This window comes from Myxine glutinosa, chromosome 10 (assembly GCF_964187855.1).
Source record: "Myxine glutinosa chromosome 10, kmMyxGlut1.1, whole genome shotgun sequence".
Taxonomy (NCBI): domain Eukaryota; kingdom Metazoa; phylum Chordata; class Myxini; order Myxiniformes; family Myxinidae; genus Myxine; species Myxine glutinosa.
In genome coordinates, this window is record NC_136270.1 from 41,590,351 (window position 1) to 41,610,052 (window position 19,702).

Genomic DNA, 19,702 nt, shown 5'->3' on the forward strand with positions numbered 1-19,702 from the left:
CCTGCTTGAACCAGTCGTTGGTTGACTAGCCTTCTGGATACAGGCACATTTGTCAGTTGCTTCCACTCAGCCCCAAGCCGATTAGCTGACTTGGTACGGCCATTGCGGACTAACCGGTGCAGCTGGCGATCATCCCTCCTTGTGGTTCGGCAGGGACGTCCTGGCCTTGGTATTGGAGTAGGGACACCCCTCTGAGCATTTCGTTTCAGGATATTTGACACCTGACCTTGAGTGATGCCATACTGCCAAGCAATAGCACGCTGTTTCATGCTGGAATTTCGTAAAGCCACCACTAAATGACAAACAGCATTGTCGAGTTGACGGACCATCTCCAGGTGAAGCGGCAATAACTTTTGTAGACGTGCAGCAGTTGTTTTCCACTAATACAGAACGTAACAACCCTTATATACCCGATTGTGAAGCCAATCGTCAAATGTACCCGTCCGTACATTTTGTCACGCCACCTGTGATATAATCCTGTTATTGACTTCTTGCTGCGACAGACAATCAGTGACATGGTTCTTTTAACAAGGAAATCACCGAAGCGTAAAAGAAACTCACCAGATTGATATACCGAGTTCAGAAAGTAAACCCAAGTCAAGGAAGAAAAAAAATATTCCATATTAAATGCCAAGTCTGTATATATATATATATATCTACCAACAGCCACACACTTGTACACAGGACTGCATGTGCAATGTCAAAATTGCTCCACTCAGTCATTTGAAAGTTAATGGCGACAGATGCTGATGGAAGCTATGTTGGGGGAACGGGGGAAAAACAACGATATAAACCTGTTGGATTGCAGGCTTTTAATTGATTGTCTACTTTGTTTGCTAATTCAGCTATCCATTTATGATCTGGAGGACATTTTTCAAGTGTATATACAAAAATTGGATGGCATGGCAGCAATATTTTGGTTCCTTTGAATCTACAGCCAACATTAAGTAATTTCTGTGCCAACAGGTTCCAACCACACCCTTTACGTGACATGCAAACATTTATTCTCCCCAAGTTCTGTGAAAATGCCGTAAAGTGATAAGCGTGTGACATGCATATATGTGTGCATGTGCAGTTTACGAATCATTTGCCAACTACATCGCGGTGGAACAACTCGATGGGGATAACAAATATGATGCTGGTGAACATGGCTTGCAGGTACATTTGTCAGTAAGCTGCTGCTTGCCTACTGTGTTAAGGTAATTGCCATAAATCTTTTATGCAACGCTTTGCTTTAAAGCTCTTAATTTACTAATTCAGGCCTGAGAATCGCGTAGCTTGTGAGTGAGAAGGTTAACTTTGCTTACGTTCTTTTCTGTATGTGTTTTCTCATTGATAGCGAGAGGGCGATGTTGCACTTGTCACTGTCGGTGCATCATAGCCAGGTATACATGGAGAAAAACTTGAATGTTAGCCTTTTTTTAAACCATGCAAGTTTTCCCATATTATTTCGGAAAAACTATATTTTATCTAATTTCTCTCTGTAGACTTGCCCTTCATTGAGGCCTGTAGAGACACAACAACGGTTGTAGACCAGGAAATTGGAGGCGAAGTGGATGGGTGGAGTCAGCCCAACCTTTACTGAAATTTTAGCAATCGACCCTGGATATTTTGGAATTTCTTTCCAAATGGGAACTAAGGAAATTAAACTTGCTTTTTTGTAAGTGCCGCCTTCATATTATAGAGTCATAAATTGTCATTTCTGACACTCATGTACCATATTTTCTTGCTTATGTAATTTGTACAGTGTTTAGCTCTAACGTTCCAAAACGTTGTTGTAAGGTATGGTGGCTTGTATGTGGGTTTCGGACTGGAACAGGATGCAATGTGGAAGTGATGAATCAAATATCAAAGTTTATTTGCCCACTGCAACAAATAAAGAACAGTCACGTGGTGGTTTAAATCTTGTGGTTGTAAATGCACTCGAGTAACACCAATAGTTGACCTGCCAAAAATGTTTTTTGTGCAAAGGACACGACTTATCCGTTAATAACAAATAATCATGCTAGTTCAATGGGATGTCGAGCATGATGTGGGAACATGCCATCTCTGAACTTGACGTTCAATGTAATTTTCAAGGTCAAAATGGTCAAATGAGGTCAAATTTGACATTTTATCAATTATGCATTGACAGACATATAAGAAATATACACTACCAGTCAAAAGTTTTAGAACACCTCAATTTTTCCAGTTTTTTTATTGAAATTTATGCAGTTTAATGTCTCAATAAACCAAAGCCCACCTTTAGAGGCCATTTTTCCCCGCAAAGCGGGGGTTGGCCTTTTTCGGGAACCATGGTTGTTGTTGTTGTTTGGTCCCCTTTTTGAAGCAATGTTTTACGGCCGGATGCCCTTCCTGCCGCCAACCCTTTTTTTGTCGCCTTTTACGACAAGCAGGGAATTACCAGTGAACTGGTACTCAATTAGCCGACCTCGGAAGGATGACAGGCTGAGTCAACCCCCCTGGCGTTAATTCAGCGATCGACCGGGATTCGAACCCAGGATCCTAGGATCCTAAGCTGGCACCCTAGCCGCTAGCCCAACACCAGGGATAGTTTAATGTCTCAATGTACTCTGAAATTAAACATAGAACAAATAAACAATTGGAGATAAAAAAAGAAATCGTAGAATCATTTTGTTTAGCAAAATTTAATTTAAATTTTTGACTCAGCAATGTAGCCACCTTTTGCAGATATAACCGCCGAACACACTCGTGGCATTCTTTCTACAATGGAAATCAAATATTGTTCGGGAAGTTCTTCCCAACACTGTTGCAGAAGTTCCCACAAATGTGTTGCACTTGTACGTTGCTTTGCTTTCACCCTTCTGTCCAGTTCATCCCAAACCAGCTCGATAGGGTTTAAGTCTGGAGACTGTGCTGGCCATTCCATGATTTGAAGCCTACCGTCTTGTTCTTTTCCTCGAAGGTAGTTTTGACATAGCCTGGAGGTGTGTTTAGGGTCATTATCTTGCTGTAGGATGAACCCCTGACCAACTAGGCGTATACCAGAGGGTATTGCATAAACCACCTTTAGAGGCCATTTTTCCCCGCATGCGGGGGTTGGCCTTTTTTGGGCACCGTGGTTGTTGTTGTTTTTTTGGTCCCCTTTTTGAAGCAATGTTTTACGGCCGGATGCCCTTCCTGACGCCAACCCTTTTTGCCGCCTTTAACGACAAACAGGGAATTACCAGTGAACTGGTACTCAATTAGCCGACCTCGGAAGGATGACAGGCTGAGTCAACCCCCCTGGCGTTAATTCAGCAATCGACCGGGATTCGAACCCAGGATCCTAGGATCCCAAGCCGGCACCCTAGCCGCTAGCCCAACACCAGGGTTCAACCAGACCAGTTCCAGTTCAACCAACCAGAGGGTATTGCATGGTGCTGCAAAATGCTGTGGTAGCCCTTTTGGTTCAGGGTGTCAGTCACTCTTTGCAAGTCGCCGACTCTGGATCCAGCAAAAGAGTCCCAGACCATCACGCTTCCTCCACCATGTTTGACAGTTGGTGTCACACACTGAGGAACCATCCTTTCGCCAACTCGACGGCGTACAAAAACCCTGCGTGATGAACCAAAGATTTCAAATTTTGATTCATCGGTCCATAAGACCTTCCAGTCTTCAGTAGTCCATTGGTGGTGCTTCATGGCCCAGGCAAGCCTCTTTTTCTTAGTTTGCCATCTTAGCAATGGCTTTCTTACTGCCACTCGACCTGTCAAACCTGCAGCTCGAAGTCTTCTCTTCACAGTTGAAACTGAGACTTGCTTACTTCAACCAGTGTTAAGCTGTGCTTGAAGCTGTTGTCCTGTGAGCCACCTATCACGCAAGCTGTTGACTCTCAGAAACTTGTCTTTTGATTCTGTTGTGGCTTTGGGACTGCCAGACCTCTTCTTGTCAGAGTTTCCTCCAGTTTCCAATATGCTACTTCCTGCAGTGCAATATTGTCCAAATAATGCTTCAGAGGGAGTAATAACAGTCTGTTCCAATACTGCTTTTATACATACAGGGGGTTTGTAATCAAGTAATCAGCAGGGGTTGGGACACCTGAAGGAATTGTTTGCATCAACTTTCAAGGCTTAATTTTCTTACATTGCTGCAGAACAGCTGTAAGTTGTTAACCCATTACTTGTTCCCTGAAGAAGGCCTTTTTTTTTACAATATAACTGTGCAATTTACATTATTTTCCTGTTTTTGCAAACCTAAACTTTTTTTTTAACCTCGAGCAGTTTACTGCTTACCTTTGTACCATTTCAGGTTATTCACTGTACTTGAATTGCTTAAATTTCAATAAAAACTGGAAAAATTGAGGTGTTCTAAAACTTTTGACCGGTCGTGTATACAGTGCCGATATAAAGTCTAACACCCTCTTTCAAAATCTTCACTTTTTGTTGCCTTATAGCATGGCATTAACTTGCAATAAATCTGACTTTTTCCCATCTTTATTTGCACATTGTAACCCACAACTTCCAAGTGAAAAACAAATTCTACAAATTTCAGAAAATGAATTAAAAATACAAAACTAGAATATCTTGGTTGGATAAGTGTGCACCCTGCCCCTCCCCCCCTTACAATAGCAATTGTAAATAAGCTCAGGTGTAACCAATCGCCTTCAAAATCACACACCAAGTTAATTGACCACCACCTGTGTTAAATTGTAATGATTCTGATTATTTCAGAATAAAGTCAGCTCTTCCTTTAGGTTTCTTCTGCTGGGTAGTGCATTTCACAGCAAAGACTCAACCATGAGCACCAAGGAGCTTTCAAAAGATCCCTGGGATAAAGTTGTGGAAAGGCACAGATCAGGGGATGGGTATAGAAATATTTCAAAGGCCTTGAGTATCCCTTGGAGTACAGTCAAGACGATCACTAAAAAGTGGAATGCGTATGGTACCACCAAAACCCTGCCGAGATCAGGCAGGCCCTCCAAACTGGATGACCAAGCAAGGAGGAGACTGATCAGAGAGGTTACCAAGAGGGTGATGGCAACTTTGAAAGAGCTACAGGCCTTTATGGCAAAGACTGGTCACTGTGTGCATGTGACAACAATATCCCAAGCACCCACAAGTCTGGCCTGTATGGTAGGGTGGCACGAAGGAAGCCATTACCTTGAGCCCCGTTTGAAGTATGCAAAAAGCCACTCTGGAGATTCTGAAGCCATGTGGCAAAAAGTTTTGTAGTCTGACGAAACAAAGATGGAATTTTTGGCCTAAATATAAAACGTTACATTTGGCGCAAATCCAACACAGCAAATCACCCAAAGAACACCATCCCCACTGTGAAGCATGGTGGTGGCAGCATCATGTTATGGGGATGTTTCTCATCAGCAGGGACTGGGGCACTTGTCAGGATAGAAGGGAAAATGGATGGAGCAAAATACACAAAAATCCTATGGGAAAACCTGCTTCCCTCTTCAAGAAAGCTGAAATTGGGACGGAAGTTCACCTTTCAGCATGACAACGACCCAAAACACACAGCCAAAGCTTTACTGGAGTGGCTAAGTAACAAAAAGATAAATGTCCTTGAGTGGCCCAATCAGAGCCCAGACCTAAATCCAATTGAAAATCTGTGGCATGACTTGAATATTGCTGTCCATCAACGCTCCCCATGCAACTTGACTGAGCTTGAACAGTTTTGTGCAAAAGAATGTGCAAATATTGTCCAATCAAAGTGTATAAAGTTGGTAGAGACCTATCCCTACAGACTCAACTGTAAATGTGGTCAAAGGTGCTTTCCACCAAGTATTAACTCAGAGGGTGGACACTAATCCAACCAAGATATGCTAGTTTTGTATTTTTAATTAATTTTTTGAAATTTGTAGAATTTTGTTTTTCACTTGGAAGTTGTGGGTTACGATGTGTAGATAAAGGTGGAAAAGTCTGATTTAATGCAATTTAATTCCAGGCTATAAGCAACAAAAGGTGAACATTTTGAAAGGGGGTGGAGACTTTCTATAGGTAGTGTATATACAGACTTGGCATTTAATATGGAATATTTTTTTTGTGGGGGTGAACTTACTTTCAAGATGTCTTAGAACCAAAAGTTAATTGGAATTATGTTGAAATTATTCTAGATTTTGTTAATGTGACCTTTAAAAGACAAAAAACCACATTTGACATTTCGAAACAAATAAATTGATCCTTGAAAGTGATGTTAACTGATATCGAACTCAATTCATGGACAGTACTGTGTTAAACTTCTGTACGTTTTCCAGAAGTATCTCTTTATTTTGCACATTAGCCAAAAATTTTTTTAACAAAAACAAAAGTTAAATTACGCCTGGGATTACGGACAGTAAAATTACAGTTTAGTACTTCATGTAACCCCCACGACCATTCTGGAGAGCACGTACACGTTGAGGCATGCTGTTCACGAGATTTGCCAAGGTTTGGACAGGAATCGCTTGCCATGCAGTGACAATAGCCTGCTGCAATTCATGCACAGAGGTCGGCTGCTGGTCCAAGTGGTCGATTTGACGCGTTAATTCTGCCCACAAGTTCTCTATCGGATTCATATCCGGGGACATGGCAGGCCACTCCATATGCTCCACACCACGGTCAGCAAGAAAGTGTTGGATCATGCGAGCACGATGAGGCCGTGCATTGTCATCTTGGAAGACAAAGTTTCCTCGAAAGGCTGCACGAGCAAATGGAAGCAATGTTTCTTCCAGGATGGCCCTGTACTTGAACTGGTTCAGGTTTCCATTCAGAACAACCAGGTCAGTTTTGCCCCCTGCATGAAAAGCAGCCCAAACGGTCACCCCACCACCTCCAGCTTGGACTATTGGCACCATACAATCTTTGTTGTAGGCTTCATGCACTTGTCTGCGCACTCGGACGCGGCCATCTTGACGATAGACCGGAAATCTAGACTCGTCACTGAAGATCACGTCATTCCAGTGTCCTGGCTGCCATTGACGGTGCTCTCTGGCCCACTGCAATCGGCGCTGGCGGTGTTGTCTGGTCAGGCGTGGCTTTCTCAGGGGACGCCTGGCACGATAGCCTGCTTGAACCAGTCGTTGGTTGACTAGCCTTCTGGATACAGGCACATTTGTCAGTTGCTGCCACTCAGCCCTAAGCCGATTAGCTGACTTGGTACGGCCATTGCGGACTAACCGGTGCAGCTGGCGATCATCTCTCCTTGTGGTTCTGCGGGGACGTCCTGGCCTCGGTATTGGAGTAGGGACACCCCTCTGAGCATTTCGTTTCAGGATCTTTGACACCTGACCTTGAGTAATGCCATACTGCCGAGCAATAGCACGCTCTTTCATGCCGTAATTTCGTAAAGCCACCACTCCATGACAAACAGCATTGTCGAGTTGACGGACGATCTCCAGAGGAAGCGGCAATAACTTTTGGAGACGTGCAGCAGTTGTTTTCCACTAATACAGAACGCAACAACCCTTGTATACCCGACTGTGAAGCCAATCGTCAATTGCACCTGTCCGTACATTTTGCCACGCCACCTGTGATATAATCCTGTTGTTGACTTCTTGCTGCGATAGACAATCAGTGACATGGTTCTTTTAACAAATAAATCACCAAAGTGTAAAAGAAACTCACCAGATTGATATACCGAGTTAAGAAAGTAAACCCAAGTCAAGAAAAAAAGAAAATATTCCATATTAAATGCCAAGTCTGTATATATATATATATAATACACACACACACACGAGTAACGAGTATATATATATATATATATATACAGTGGAACCTTGACTTACGAGTTTAATTCGTTCTGTGACCGAGCTCGTAACTCAATTTGCTCGTTTCTCAAATTAAATTTCCCCATTAAAATGCATTGAAATGCTATTAATCCATTCCAGCCCGCCAAAAACCACACCAATTTTTTTTTAAATATACAATATATATAAAAATATCTCGCGCTTTATATTTCACCTGTATGCAGCATACAAGTTGGCAGGATGGCCTGGACTGGAGGTACGCACACTTGACTCTAAACTGTCCAGCCTGGGTTTGAATCCCGACCCAGCTATAACCTGTCATGGGTGAATCACAGGCAGGGTGATTCATCAATGTGTGTACCGCTAAACTGGGCGCCCCGTTTGCGTCCCATTAGTTGTTGGATGTTAAGGATCTCACCGTGTTTTCCACAAAGAGAAGGCGAGCTATCGCCGGCACTCTGAACAAGTTGTGGCCTGGCATGCTCTTCTCCTCTGCCGTTATATACGTCCTCCTCGGCATCTTTTTCCAGAAGAGCCCTGTCTCGTCACAGTTGAAGATTTGCTGGGGGATGTATCGTTCGGCTTCTATCAGTTCGGCAAAAGTTATAATAAAATCTTCAGCTGCCTTCACATCCGCCTCACCAAGTCGACAACACGCACACCTCGCTCATGTTTTTCGACGATGGCGTGTTTTATATCCAAGCACATCATCCTCTTCTTCTTCTCAGTACTGCCCTTGGCACTCAATTTCTTAGGACCCATGGTTAAAACTAAGAAATTTTCCAAAATAACCAAAATGCGAAAACAAAGCAGCAGCTATATACGGCAGAGATACTTGCACGGCAAGATAACCACGTGACCGGAACCCACCTGGTGGCGGGTAGCGTAAGCTCCAAAATAACCAACATGCGAAAACAAAGCAGCAGCGATATACGGCAGAGATACTTGCACGGCAAGATAACCACGTGACCGGAACCCACCTGGTGGCGGATGGCGTAAACTCAAAATAACCAAAATGCGAAAACAAAGCAGCAGCGATATACGGCAGAGATACTTGCACGGCAAGATAACCACGTGACCGGAACCCACCTGGTGGCGGGTGGCGTAAACTCAAAATAACCAAAATGCGAAAACAAAGCAGCAGCGATATACGGCAGAGATACTTGCACGGCAAGATAACCACGTGACCGGAACCCACTTGGTGGCGGGTGGCGTAAGCTAGTATATATGGATATATATATATACAGTGGGGAGAACAAGTATTTGATACACTGCCGATTTTGCAGGTTTTCCCACTTACAAAGCACGTCAAGGTCTGTAATTTTTATCATAGGTACACTTCAACTGTGGAAGACGGAATCTAAAACAAAAATCCTGAAAATCACATTGTATGATTTTTAAGTAATTAATTTGCATTTTATTGCATGAAATAAGTATTTGATACATCAGAAAAACAGAACTTAATATTTGGTACAGAAACCTTTGTTTGCAATTACAGAGATCAGACGTTTCCTGTAGTTCTTAACCAGGTTTGCACACACTGCAGCAGGGATTTTGGCCCACTCCTCCATACAGATCTTCACCAGATCCTTCAGGTTTCGGGGCTGTCGCTGCGCAACACAGACTTTCAGCTCCCTCCAAAGATTTTCTATTGGGTTCAGGTCTGGAGACTGGCTAGGCCACTCCAGGACCTTGAGATGCTTCGTACGGAGCCACTCCTTAGTTGCCCTGGCTGTGTGTTTCGGGTCGTTGTCATGCTGGAAGACCCAGCCACGCCCCATCTTCAATGCTCTTATTGAGGGAAGGAGATTGTTGGCCAAGATCTCGCGATACATGCCCCATCCATCCTCCCCTCAATACGGTGCAGTCGTCCTGTCCCCTTTGCAGAAAAGCATCCCCAAAGAATGATGTTTCCACCTCCATGCTTCACGGTTGGGATGGTGTTCTTGGGGTTGTACTCATCCTTCTTCTTCCTCCAAACACGGCGAGTGGAGTTTAAACCAAAAAGCTCTATTTTGGTCTCATCAGACCACATGACCTTCTCCCATTCCTCCTCTGGATCATCCAGATGGTCATTGGCAAACTTCAGACGGGCCTGGACATGCGCTGGCTTGAGCAGAGGGACCTTGCGTGCGCTGCAGGATTTTAATCCATGACGGCGTAGTGTGTTACTTATGGTTTTCTTTGATACTGTGGTCCCAGCTCTCTTCAGGTCATTGACCAGGTCCTGCCGTGTAGTTCTAGGCTGATCCCTCACCTTTCTCATGATCATTGAGGCTCCACGAGGTGAGATCTTGCATGGAGCCCCAGACCGAGGGAGATTGACTGTCATCTTGAACTTCTTCCATTTTCTAATAATTGCGCCAACAGTTGTTGCCTTCTCACCAAGCTGCTTGCCTATTGTCCTGTAGCCCATCCCAGCCTTGTGCAAGTCTACAAATTTGTCCCTGATGTCCTTAGACAGCTCTCTGGTCTTGCCCATTGTGGAGAGGTTGGAGTCTGATTGATTGAGTGTGGACAGGTCTGGAGACGGCTTTGCGGTCGGTCTTTGCGGTCTTTGTGGTCGGAGACGGTCTGGAGACATCTTTTATGCAGATAACGAGTTCAAACAGGTGCAGTTAATACAGGTAATGAGTGGAGAATGGGAGGGCTTCTTAAAGAAAAAACTAACAGGTCTGTGAGAGCCGGAATTCTTACTGGTTGGTAGGTGATCAAATACTTATTTCATGCAATAAAATGCAAATTAATTACTTAAAAATCATACAATGTGATTTTCAGGATTTTTGTTTTAGATTCCGTCTTCCACAGTTGAAGTGTACCTATGATAAAAATTACAGACCTTTACGTGCTTTGTAAGTGGGAAAACCTGCAAAATCGGCAGTGTATCAAATACTTGTTCTCCCCACTGTATATATATATATATATATATATATATATATATATATATATATATATATATATATATATATATATAATTACGGTTCTCTCGCCGGCCTTCTCCCCTTATCAAGAGGGGATTAATCCCCTTGTCTTTACTGGGCCTGGCGGAACCGGGGCTTGCAACGTCCCTTCCGGGCAGCGCAAAATAGGGTTTCGGGACCAAATTCTCGCTCGTACTGAAGTATTCGCGCTGCCCTGGAAGCGAGGAAACAAGCCTCACACGGACCATGTGAGGTTGGAGTACGCCGAGCCATTTGCGTACACGTGATCCGCGCAGTCTTAATTAATGGAACCTGATTGGAGCGATCTTATTCGTGCCACGCTTAGCCAAATGGAGAAATCACGGGAACGATCGAATTCAGAAGAAAGGAAGAACAGATAGGTTTAATTACACGTATATACAGTTCAGGACGAAGAGACGCAGAGAAATCCTCATACAGTCTTAATTACCCCAGAGACAACGGGCCCGTCTCACTCACACGGGGTATTGCAGACGGGCAGGTGTTCCCCAGTGCGGCCAAGGATGGTCCTCGTCCAGCTCTCCACGGTCCCCGGCACGTCCGCGAAGATGGAGATCGGTGAAGGCAGGGCCACGTAGCGTGTCTCTCGAGCAAAGGCGATATATCGGGGCGAATGGCAGGGAGGACTTTTACGGCAAAGGGCGGGACGGCTTTTACGGCAAAGGCGGTTACTCAGCCTCGTTCACTCGCTTGGCTGAAATGCGCAAGTTCGTTACAAACGTGCCTGGCTGCGCCCGCGTATATCTAGTGACCAACTCTTCTTCCTCAATTCACTGGGTGTTGGTTAGCGCGCGCGTTCTTATGCGATAGTCAAGTTCATCAAGCGGTACAATGCGAGTTCTCTCATCACAAGCTCCCCGATGCCAGTCCACCGCTTTTGTCCTCCACACTGCTGCAGTTCTCCGCTTCAGTCCTCTCTTCCCTCTGCAAGTCCTTCCGAGGGTTTTGCGCAGCGGGTTATATAGGCACGCCCCGCAAACCTTCTGGAACTCACCAGACTCTTCTCACCACGCCCTCTGACGCCACCACCCCTGAGCTCTGATTGGTGGCTCATGCTTACTGTCATCGCCTCTGCCGCTCCGACCTCAACGCCGCCCCCACCTTCTTAGGCCTACCTTGTGTTAACTCGACTAGTGAGCAAGCAAAGGGTAGCAAAATAGATTGCGCCTACAGATGTAGAATGGTTTGCAGAAGTAGGGCCTATCCTCCTGTCTTTACACAATGCAGAATTAACACTGGAAAGGGCCTACTCTCACACATACTAAGAAATAACTATACTACAAACGAGGCTACATGTTGCTTGTGTGACTATCTATGGGGGGCAACCTTTAACCTTTATTGAGCTCACTGTACAAACCTCAAAACCGTAGATATATATATTGCGCGCCTGGCGCAAACCATATATATATATATATATACACACACTAGCAGAAGTACCCGGCATTGCCGGGCGGGGGATGGGAGGGGAGGGGGAAGAGGAGGGGTGGGGAACGGGGGGGGGGGGGGAGAAGAGGGTAGGGGGAAGTACCCGGCATTCCGTGTATAAACGTGAGGGGGGAGGGATGGGAAGGGGGAGGGGGAGGGCCAGTCAACAATGACGTTGCAGTTCTCATGGTCCGAGAGCAGCACAACAATCGCGACATCATCCTGAATCTTCGCAACAGCACGAAGCGGATTTTGGAGACTCACCGATCCTGTGACGCCCTCCAGTACCGGCGTTGCCGGGTGGGGGAAGGGAGACCCGTACATTCCCAACCCATACATTCGCCCTCTCGGCTCAAGCTCACTCGGACAAAAGCCTCGCACAAATTACACCGTGAAGGCCCAATGGCCATGTCTATGCCACAAATCAAGTACGTGAGCGAGTCGGGCGCATTGAATTGAAAATATATAGAACGCTCATACTCCGTGAAAAGTGAAGCCAACTGGCGGCGGGGATGGAATAACTCACATTATTTCAACCTGAGAGATGTTTCACCTCGCTCCGGTGGATTTACCTGCCGATGCGCTTATTACTTGGATTTGTCCCAATGGAGCAAGGTGATTAAGAGGTCAAAGGATACTAGAGTCAACGACTCTGAAGTTCAGCTACATCTTAGCTCAGCGGTTCCGGTCCGTGCAAACGACAAGGTTGGAGGTGAGCGGCCGCCGACCCTCCGCAATCTGGTTCACACGGCGGCGTTGCTTCGCGGCAGCACGTCCAAGCTGCGCGCGGCAGGAGCTTGTTTTAAACAGCCGGTCTCTCCTTCTCGCCGCACCTCCTTGATGGTTCCGGAATCGGAAAAATGCCACAAGATGCCACAAATGAAAAATGCGCCTCCCTTCACAGAACTTCGCAGTGCGTCCTCCCTCACTCATCTCTTTAAGCAGTCCCTCCGCCACCCTTTTATTGCTTTTCCTGCGATCAAGCCGCGGGTTAAAAGGGCACGCCTACCGGGTCGCTCTCCGCAGTGCCGATTGGTGGGCACGGGCTCTCCCTGGCTCCGCCCACGGTGACGAGGGGCGGGCAACGCCCTTCTTCTCCGAGCTGACCACGTGCTTCATGGAGGGTGAATGCAGTTGGCAATAATGCAGTTGGAAATGGAGGCTAATGCAGTTGGCAATAATGCTGTTGGAAATGAGGCTTTGGGGAATTTGAAAAGGGGATCTATCTTATTTCATTTGATGCAACGCAAATGAACTAGTGGAAAAACAGAGCCTTCTACTGACATAGAATAAAGAGATAACTATTTAGAAGGTCCTATGATTTTCTACGTGTGTGCGATGGACTAACTAAGGGGACGACCTTTGATCTTTACAATTAATGGAGGTATTTACAAGGAATTATTACATTATTTACAGAGGGTGATATTTACAAACAATTACCAAAGTGCAGGATTCTCAAATCTGCAACAATATATTCACCACTGATGGTATGAAATCACATAGTAACTGATATATAACAACAACAACAACAACAACATGCATTTTAAAATCAGTTACTATGCGATTTCATACCATCAGTGGTGAATATATATATATATATATATATATATATATATATATATATATATATATATATATATATATATATATATATATATATATATATATATATATATATATATATATATATATATATTTATCGGTTTTTTTTTTACCAGTTCAAATAACTTTGTTCCATTACAATTAATATCTGCTGGAAAAATAATTGCAAAAGGAATAAACAAGCAAAAACAAGGAGAGAAAAAAATAGATTCATTTGGAATGCACTTGGTGAGAAACGTGTCAAAAAATAAAATGGGATGATTTGTAAGAAATGCTGATATTTGAGAAAGATTTGAACAAATTCCAGTGAGGTACTTCAGACCAAATTGACTTGGATATATTGAAAGAATAGATGAGGAAAGACGAGTGAAAATAGTGTATCAAAACAAGATGAAAAGGAAAAGGCCACCAAAACACTGCTGCATAGGCCAAATTCCACATGGAAGCAAATTGTAGAGAAGGATCTAATGGAAGATGCACAACATCTAACCCAAGATAGGAAATGGCAGAGAGGTGCGTTTTGGGCCCTATGTTGGATAATTGCAGAAAGATAAAGAAATATTATGCTTGCATAAGCTGTGTTATTGTTAATGTTTAATGTTGTTCACTAAATAATGCTTTTTCTCGTTTTTCAATTTTAACCACTTTTTCTTTATTTCTAAATGACTGTTTTAAACTCTTTCCTCCCTTCCTACCAATCGCTGTGGATTCCAGGATGCTGAGAAGGGGGTCCGCTTCCTTTCCTTCCCACCAGTTCTTCATTTGCAGCTCATGAGGTTCATGTATGACCCTCAGACAGACCAGAACATCAAGATCAATGACAGGTGATGCCCTGATTTTGTGATATTCATTTATTCATTTCCCTTTCTCTACCGAGTGCCATTCTAATTGTTATTGTTACCCAACTAGCAGTTGTCAGGAGTCTTTACTTACCTTGGGCAGAGCTGGAAAAGTAACTTTGTATTTAACTTTTCGTTGGTACGTGGTGTTTTGTACACATTGAGAATGATAAGCTTTGTATGACGTAGTACATTGCAAAAGCAATATGGTCATTTGGGGAGTTATTGTGTTTTGCTTATAACTAGCAAGCTGCCTGTGCCCACACTGGATTCAAAATGGGGTAGGGAGGGATGGAGTCAGCAAAAATGCAAATGGTGTCTTCTGTCATCGAGCCAGCAAGCTGGGAGCGACAAGTCACATTTATTGCCACATCTGATGGAATTAAATGCCCTAATGGGGTCGAAGTGCTTTATTCAAAACTGTTTGTTCGATTATGTAGCTTTTTGATGCCGAGAATCAGTAATAAACAAGAACAATGCGACTGTGTCACCAATATGCCTCCGCATAGTCCCACAACGGGTAGATGCCATCGTTCACTATCCTAAAAATAGACAAGTTTGATTTAAATCCCTTCAGCTGTTCTGAAGTATCACATTTTTACCTGGCATGACAGGTTTCACATCGATCGGCGAAGCAGTTTCAGAGAAGAGATTTTTTTTATGTCGGCTTCCAAGCTAATATGGCTGCCATACCACATGACATATGACCTTAAAAAATGGACACTCTGCATATGTATGGGTAAAGGATCACGTATGTGAAGTTTCGTGCCTCCAGTGCCTCCACGAAACATAATGCCTCCAACGACTTCGTCGGCGGAGGCATAAAAATTGTATTGTTTTCAAAGTCGGTGACTAATTGCAAATGAATAGGAGGCTGCATCATTAGAGCAGTTGAATGGAGGAGTGTGTTTCTGTCCGGGCCGTATCTTTTTTACCATTTGAGCAATTTTCATCAAATTTTCAACAACGCTTTATTGTGAGAATATGGAGAAGACAAATTAAGAATTTTGTCAAAACGTCAAAGGACAGTGTCTCCTAAAATCATCCATTTTCATCCAATTGACCTGAAATTTGAAGAATTTGCATATTGAGTCACTGAATTGGTTCACCAATCAAAGGCTGGAAGCCGATTCTTTTTTTTGTTTGTTTTTTTGTTTTTCAGATCAAAAGGTCAAAAGTAAAGGTTGCATAAAATCCTCATTTTTCGTCCGATTTGCTTGAAATTAAGAATTTGCATATTGGATCACTGAATTGGTTCACTAATCAAAAGCTTGGACTTAGTTGGACTTGGTCAGAAACGTGAGCTTATGGATTAGGTCTTCTCCGTCTGTCCATCCGCAACCAACAACAACAACAACATGCATTTTAAGGCCATTTTCCCTGCTAGTGCGGGGGTTAGCCTTGCGGTCCCCATGACAATCTTCTCCATCTTGCCCTATTTTCTGCATCTCTCCTAGTTAACCCCCTTGCCCGCATTTCTTCTTCCACCATCTTTAGCCAAGTCTTTCTCGGTCTTCCCCGTCCTCTACTTCCTTCTTCATTCATTTCCATCACTCTTCTCAACCAGTCACTTTCATCCTTCCTCAACACATGACCAAACCATCTCAACCTGTTCCTCTTCACAACATCAATCACAGGCTCTATTCCCATCATTTTTCGCAATTTATCATTTGTCTTCCTCTCTCTCAACGATACTCCGCACATCCATCGAACCATTCACATTTCCACCCTTTCCAACCTTCGTTGCTGCTCTATGTTCATTACCCATGTCTCGCTCCCATAAATCATAACACTTCTCACACATGCAGCATACACCTTTCCCTTCAGCTTCAACGACACCCCTCCTCATCAGCACGCCACTCAGTTCCCGAAACTTCTTCCATGCACATCTCACTCTTGCAACCGTTGCCGAGTCTGATCCACCTTCTCCATTCAGCATGTCTCCGAGGTAGCAAAATGTTTTCACACCTTCCAGCTTCACGCCGTCTCCAAGATCCAACTCAACATTTCCTCCATCTGCAGCTCCCTCTGTGCACACCTTACATTTGAATGTAGCTGCCACACTGGTTAATGACCCTCTCAGACCACTACATTTTTGATGAACCCACTCAGCGCACATTGTACATTGAATGGAGTTCACTCCGACACCCTTCCTGCACACAGCACAGGGCCACTTCCCAGTTCTTTCCACCTCACCACATGCTTTACCACTTGCAATCACCTTCGCCTTTCCGATATTCACCTTCACTCCTTTTGTCTCCATACATTCCTTCCACTTGTTCATCTTTTCCTTCAGTCCATCCATACTTTCCGCAATCAACACCAGATCATCTGCATACAACAACTCCTACGGTAAACCCTCCTTTACGTTCTGAGCCAGCACCTCCATCACAGCTACAAATAGTAGTGGACTTAGTACCGACCCCTGATGCACTCCCACCTTCACCTCAAACTCACCACTGTTCCCGTCCTTCGTCCTTACAGCTGTGCGCGCTCTTTTGTACATTGCCATCACTACTCTGATCAACCATTCCTCCACTCCTAACTTCCTCATTGCCCATGTCAATACTTTGCGTGGAACCCTATCAAATGCTTTCTCCAGATCAACAAACCCAAGAAACAACTTCTTCCTCTTCTCCATGTACTTCTCCTGCAACTGCCTCACAATAAAAAGCGCGTCTGTCGTTCCTCTTCCTGGCATAAATCCAAACTGCATTTCGTCCATCTTCACTTTCTTCCTTATCCTCCTCTCCAACACCCTTTCCAATACCTTCATTCCATGCTCCAATAACTTTATCGCTCGGTACGAGCCACACTCTAGAGGGTCACCTTTCCCCTTGTTTCGAGGGACGAGGGTACTCGGTTCCCAAATCCACTGGAATGCGGCCTTCTTTCACCGCCAGATTACAGATCTCTGTCATTCTCTTCACACCCCAACTTCCTGCTGCCTTCAACATATCTCCCACAACTCCCGTCGGCCCTCCCGCTTTTCTACTCTTCATTGCTTTTATCGCTTCCTCAACTTCCTTCTCAGATATCTTCTCTGCCGGTCCTAAAACTGGGTTACTCTCTATGTTGCCATCCCATTCATTCTCTGTATTCAACAGCATTTCCATATATCTTTTCCATCTTCCTTTAATTCCATCTGGGTCGACAACGATTTGTAACAACTTCATCCTTCAAGCAACTCACCCCCATCACATTACACCTCTCTTTCGCTATCTGCTTTGCAATCCTGAATACTGCTCTCTGACCCTCTTCCGCATCCAAGCGTTCTCCGAACATTTTCCTACATGCCTCCTGCACCTTTGCTACCTCTTTCTTTGCAGTCTTCTTGGCTGCCTTATAACTTTCATGCTCTGCTGTTTCTGCTCCCGTACCCTTCGCCTTCTGCCACTCCTTGAACTTCTTCCTCTTGTCGTCAATCCTCTTTCCAATTTCCTCATCCCACCACCATGTTTCCGAGTGCCTCGGTGGTCCTTTTGTCCATCCACATACCTCACCAACGGCTCCCAACAGACTAGCTTTCATTGACATCCAACCACTTTCAAGCTCAACCACATCATCCTCTACCCTACTCAGCCTCTCTTTTAATGCCTCCCTTACTGTCACCTCTTTCAACCTCCACACCTTCATTCTCGGTTGGTACTTAACCCGCCGAGCTCTCCTCGCACCTTTCACCCTTATGTCGCAGACAACCAAGTGGTGCTGTGAAACAGCCTCCTCCCCCGGGATCACCTTTGTGTCCCGGAGGTGCCCCCTATCTCGCCTACGCACCATCAGGTCGTCAACGGTTGTCGTCGACCCACCTGACGTGTATGTAACAAGCTTATCTCTATGTAACAAGCTTATCATCCGCAACCATGTCTCGGAAATTTATGGACTGATTTTGTTCATACTTGGCACAAAGACAATACATGATGGTATACATATGCACATCATTTTGTTTTGTGATGCGATCAAAGATGGCTGACGGGTGGCCATTTTAGTTGTAAAAAAATACCCGATGTTGAACATGTCCTCAACCATCTCTCGGACATGCATTTATCGATCCTCTTCAAACTTGACACCTAGGTAATTAATTATTGCTTTCATGCGCGCGTTATTTTGTTTTGACATTAGATCCGACATGGCCGAATGGTGGCCACTTTGTTACTTCAATATGTCCCCAACCTTTTCTCGGACATGCATGGACCGAGTTTGTTCAAACTTTGCACAAAGACAATACATGAGTATACATATGCAGATTTTATTTTGGAATCCGACCAAAGATGGCTGTTTGGTGGCCTTTAACTCCATACAGCAAATTTCCTAAAACCACGGGGCTATGACATTTTATGTCTTTTTCTCCTTGTTTATTTTGCAACAAAAAGTCAAGGTTTCATAAAAGCGTCCATTTTCATTTGATCGACTTGAAATTTAAAGAATTTGCATATTGGATCACTGAATTGGTTCATCAATCAAAAGCTATAAGCGACTAGTTTTTTTGTTTTTTTAGGTCAAAAGGTCAAGATCGTCAAAAATAGTCTGTTTTGTCGGGGTGGGGGGCGGGGGGGGGGTGGTATCTGTTTTTGTCTGTTTAGCAAATGGAAGAAGTCTGAAAACAAAGAGGATGCAGACAGGCTTTGCATTTTCAGATGCTTTCTTGTTTAGTTTTGTCTTCTCATTCAGCTTAAAAGAATGTAACTTTAATTTGCTCAATAGCGTGGTTACCTGTCCTCATCCCAGGAACCTTTACCAGAATTTTCATGGAAATGATTCACACAGTTTGAATGATATCCCTAAGTTTGGTTCTTTGTAGGAAATGGTATTGGCTCAGGTGGATCCATGCATTTATTTTGCCAAAGTTAATAACGCAATGCGTCTCCTTTGCCACAGTGAAACGGTGCAATCCCCCAGGAATTTTGATGTGTGTAGTCTTATCAAAGTCCTGAACCTTCCTGCGATGTGAGATTGTATGGTGCCATACACATCTGCTTTGAGATTTAATGCTAAAGCCATTAAGAGCGCACCCATGGACAGTCTGTTTCACCTTTCCCGAGAAGATTATTGCTTCTCATGCATTGGAGCGATTTCTCATCGAGCAAAATGTGCAGCAAAGTTTCACTGAAGATTTCTTCTTCTTTTTTTTTCTTTTTTTTTTTGCATACAAGATCGAGGCTTGTGTCAGAGCTAACATTAATCACAAAAAAACAAAC

At 44.1% G+C, this 19,702-nt stretch overlaps 1 protein-coding gene across 6 annotated transcripts in view; it reads left to right on the forward strand.

Moving 5' to 3' along the window:
• The window catches only part of USP7 (ubiquitin specific peptidase 7), a 240,151-nt gene that overhangs the window by 135,215 nt on the left and 85,234 nt on the right, over positions 1 to 19,702 (forward strand). For all 6 annotated transcript variants that reach the window (XM_068127513.2, XM_068127517.2, XM_068127516.2 and 3 more), the window contains exons 11-12: positions 1,076 to 1,158; positions 14,380 to 14,489. In XM_068127513.2, the coding sequence (XP_067983614.1) occupies positions 1,076 to 1,158; positions 14,380 to 14,489 (193 nt within the window). The remainder of the gene's footprint in view (positions 1 to 1,075; positions 1,159 to 14,379; positions 14,490 to 19,702) is intronic.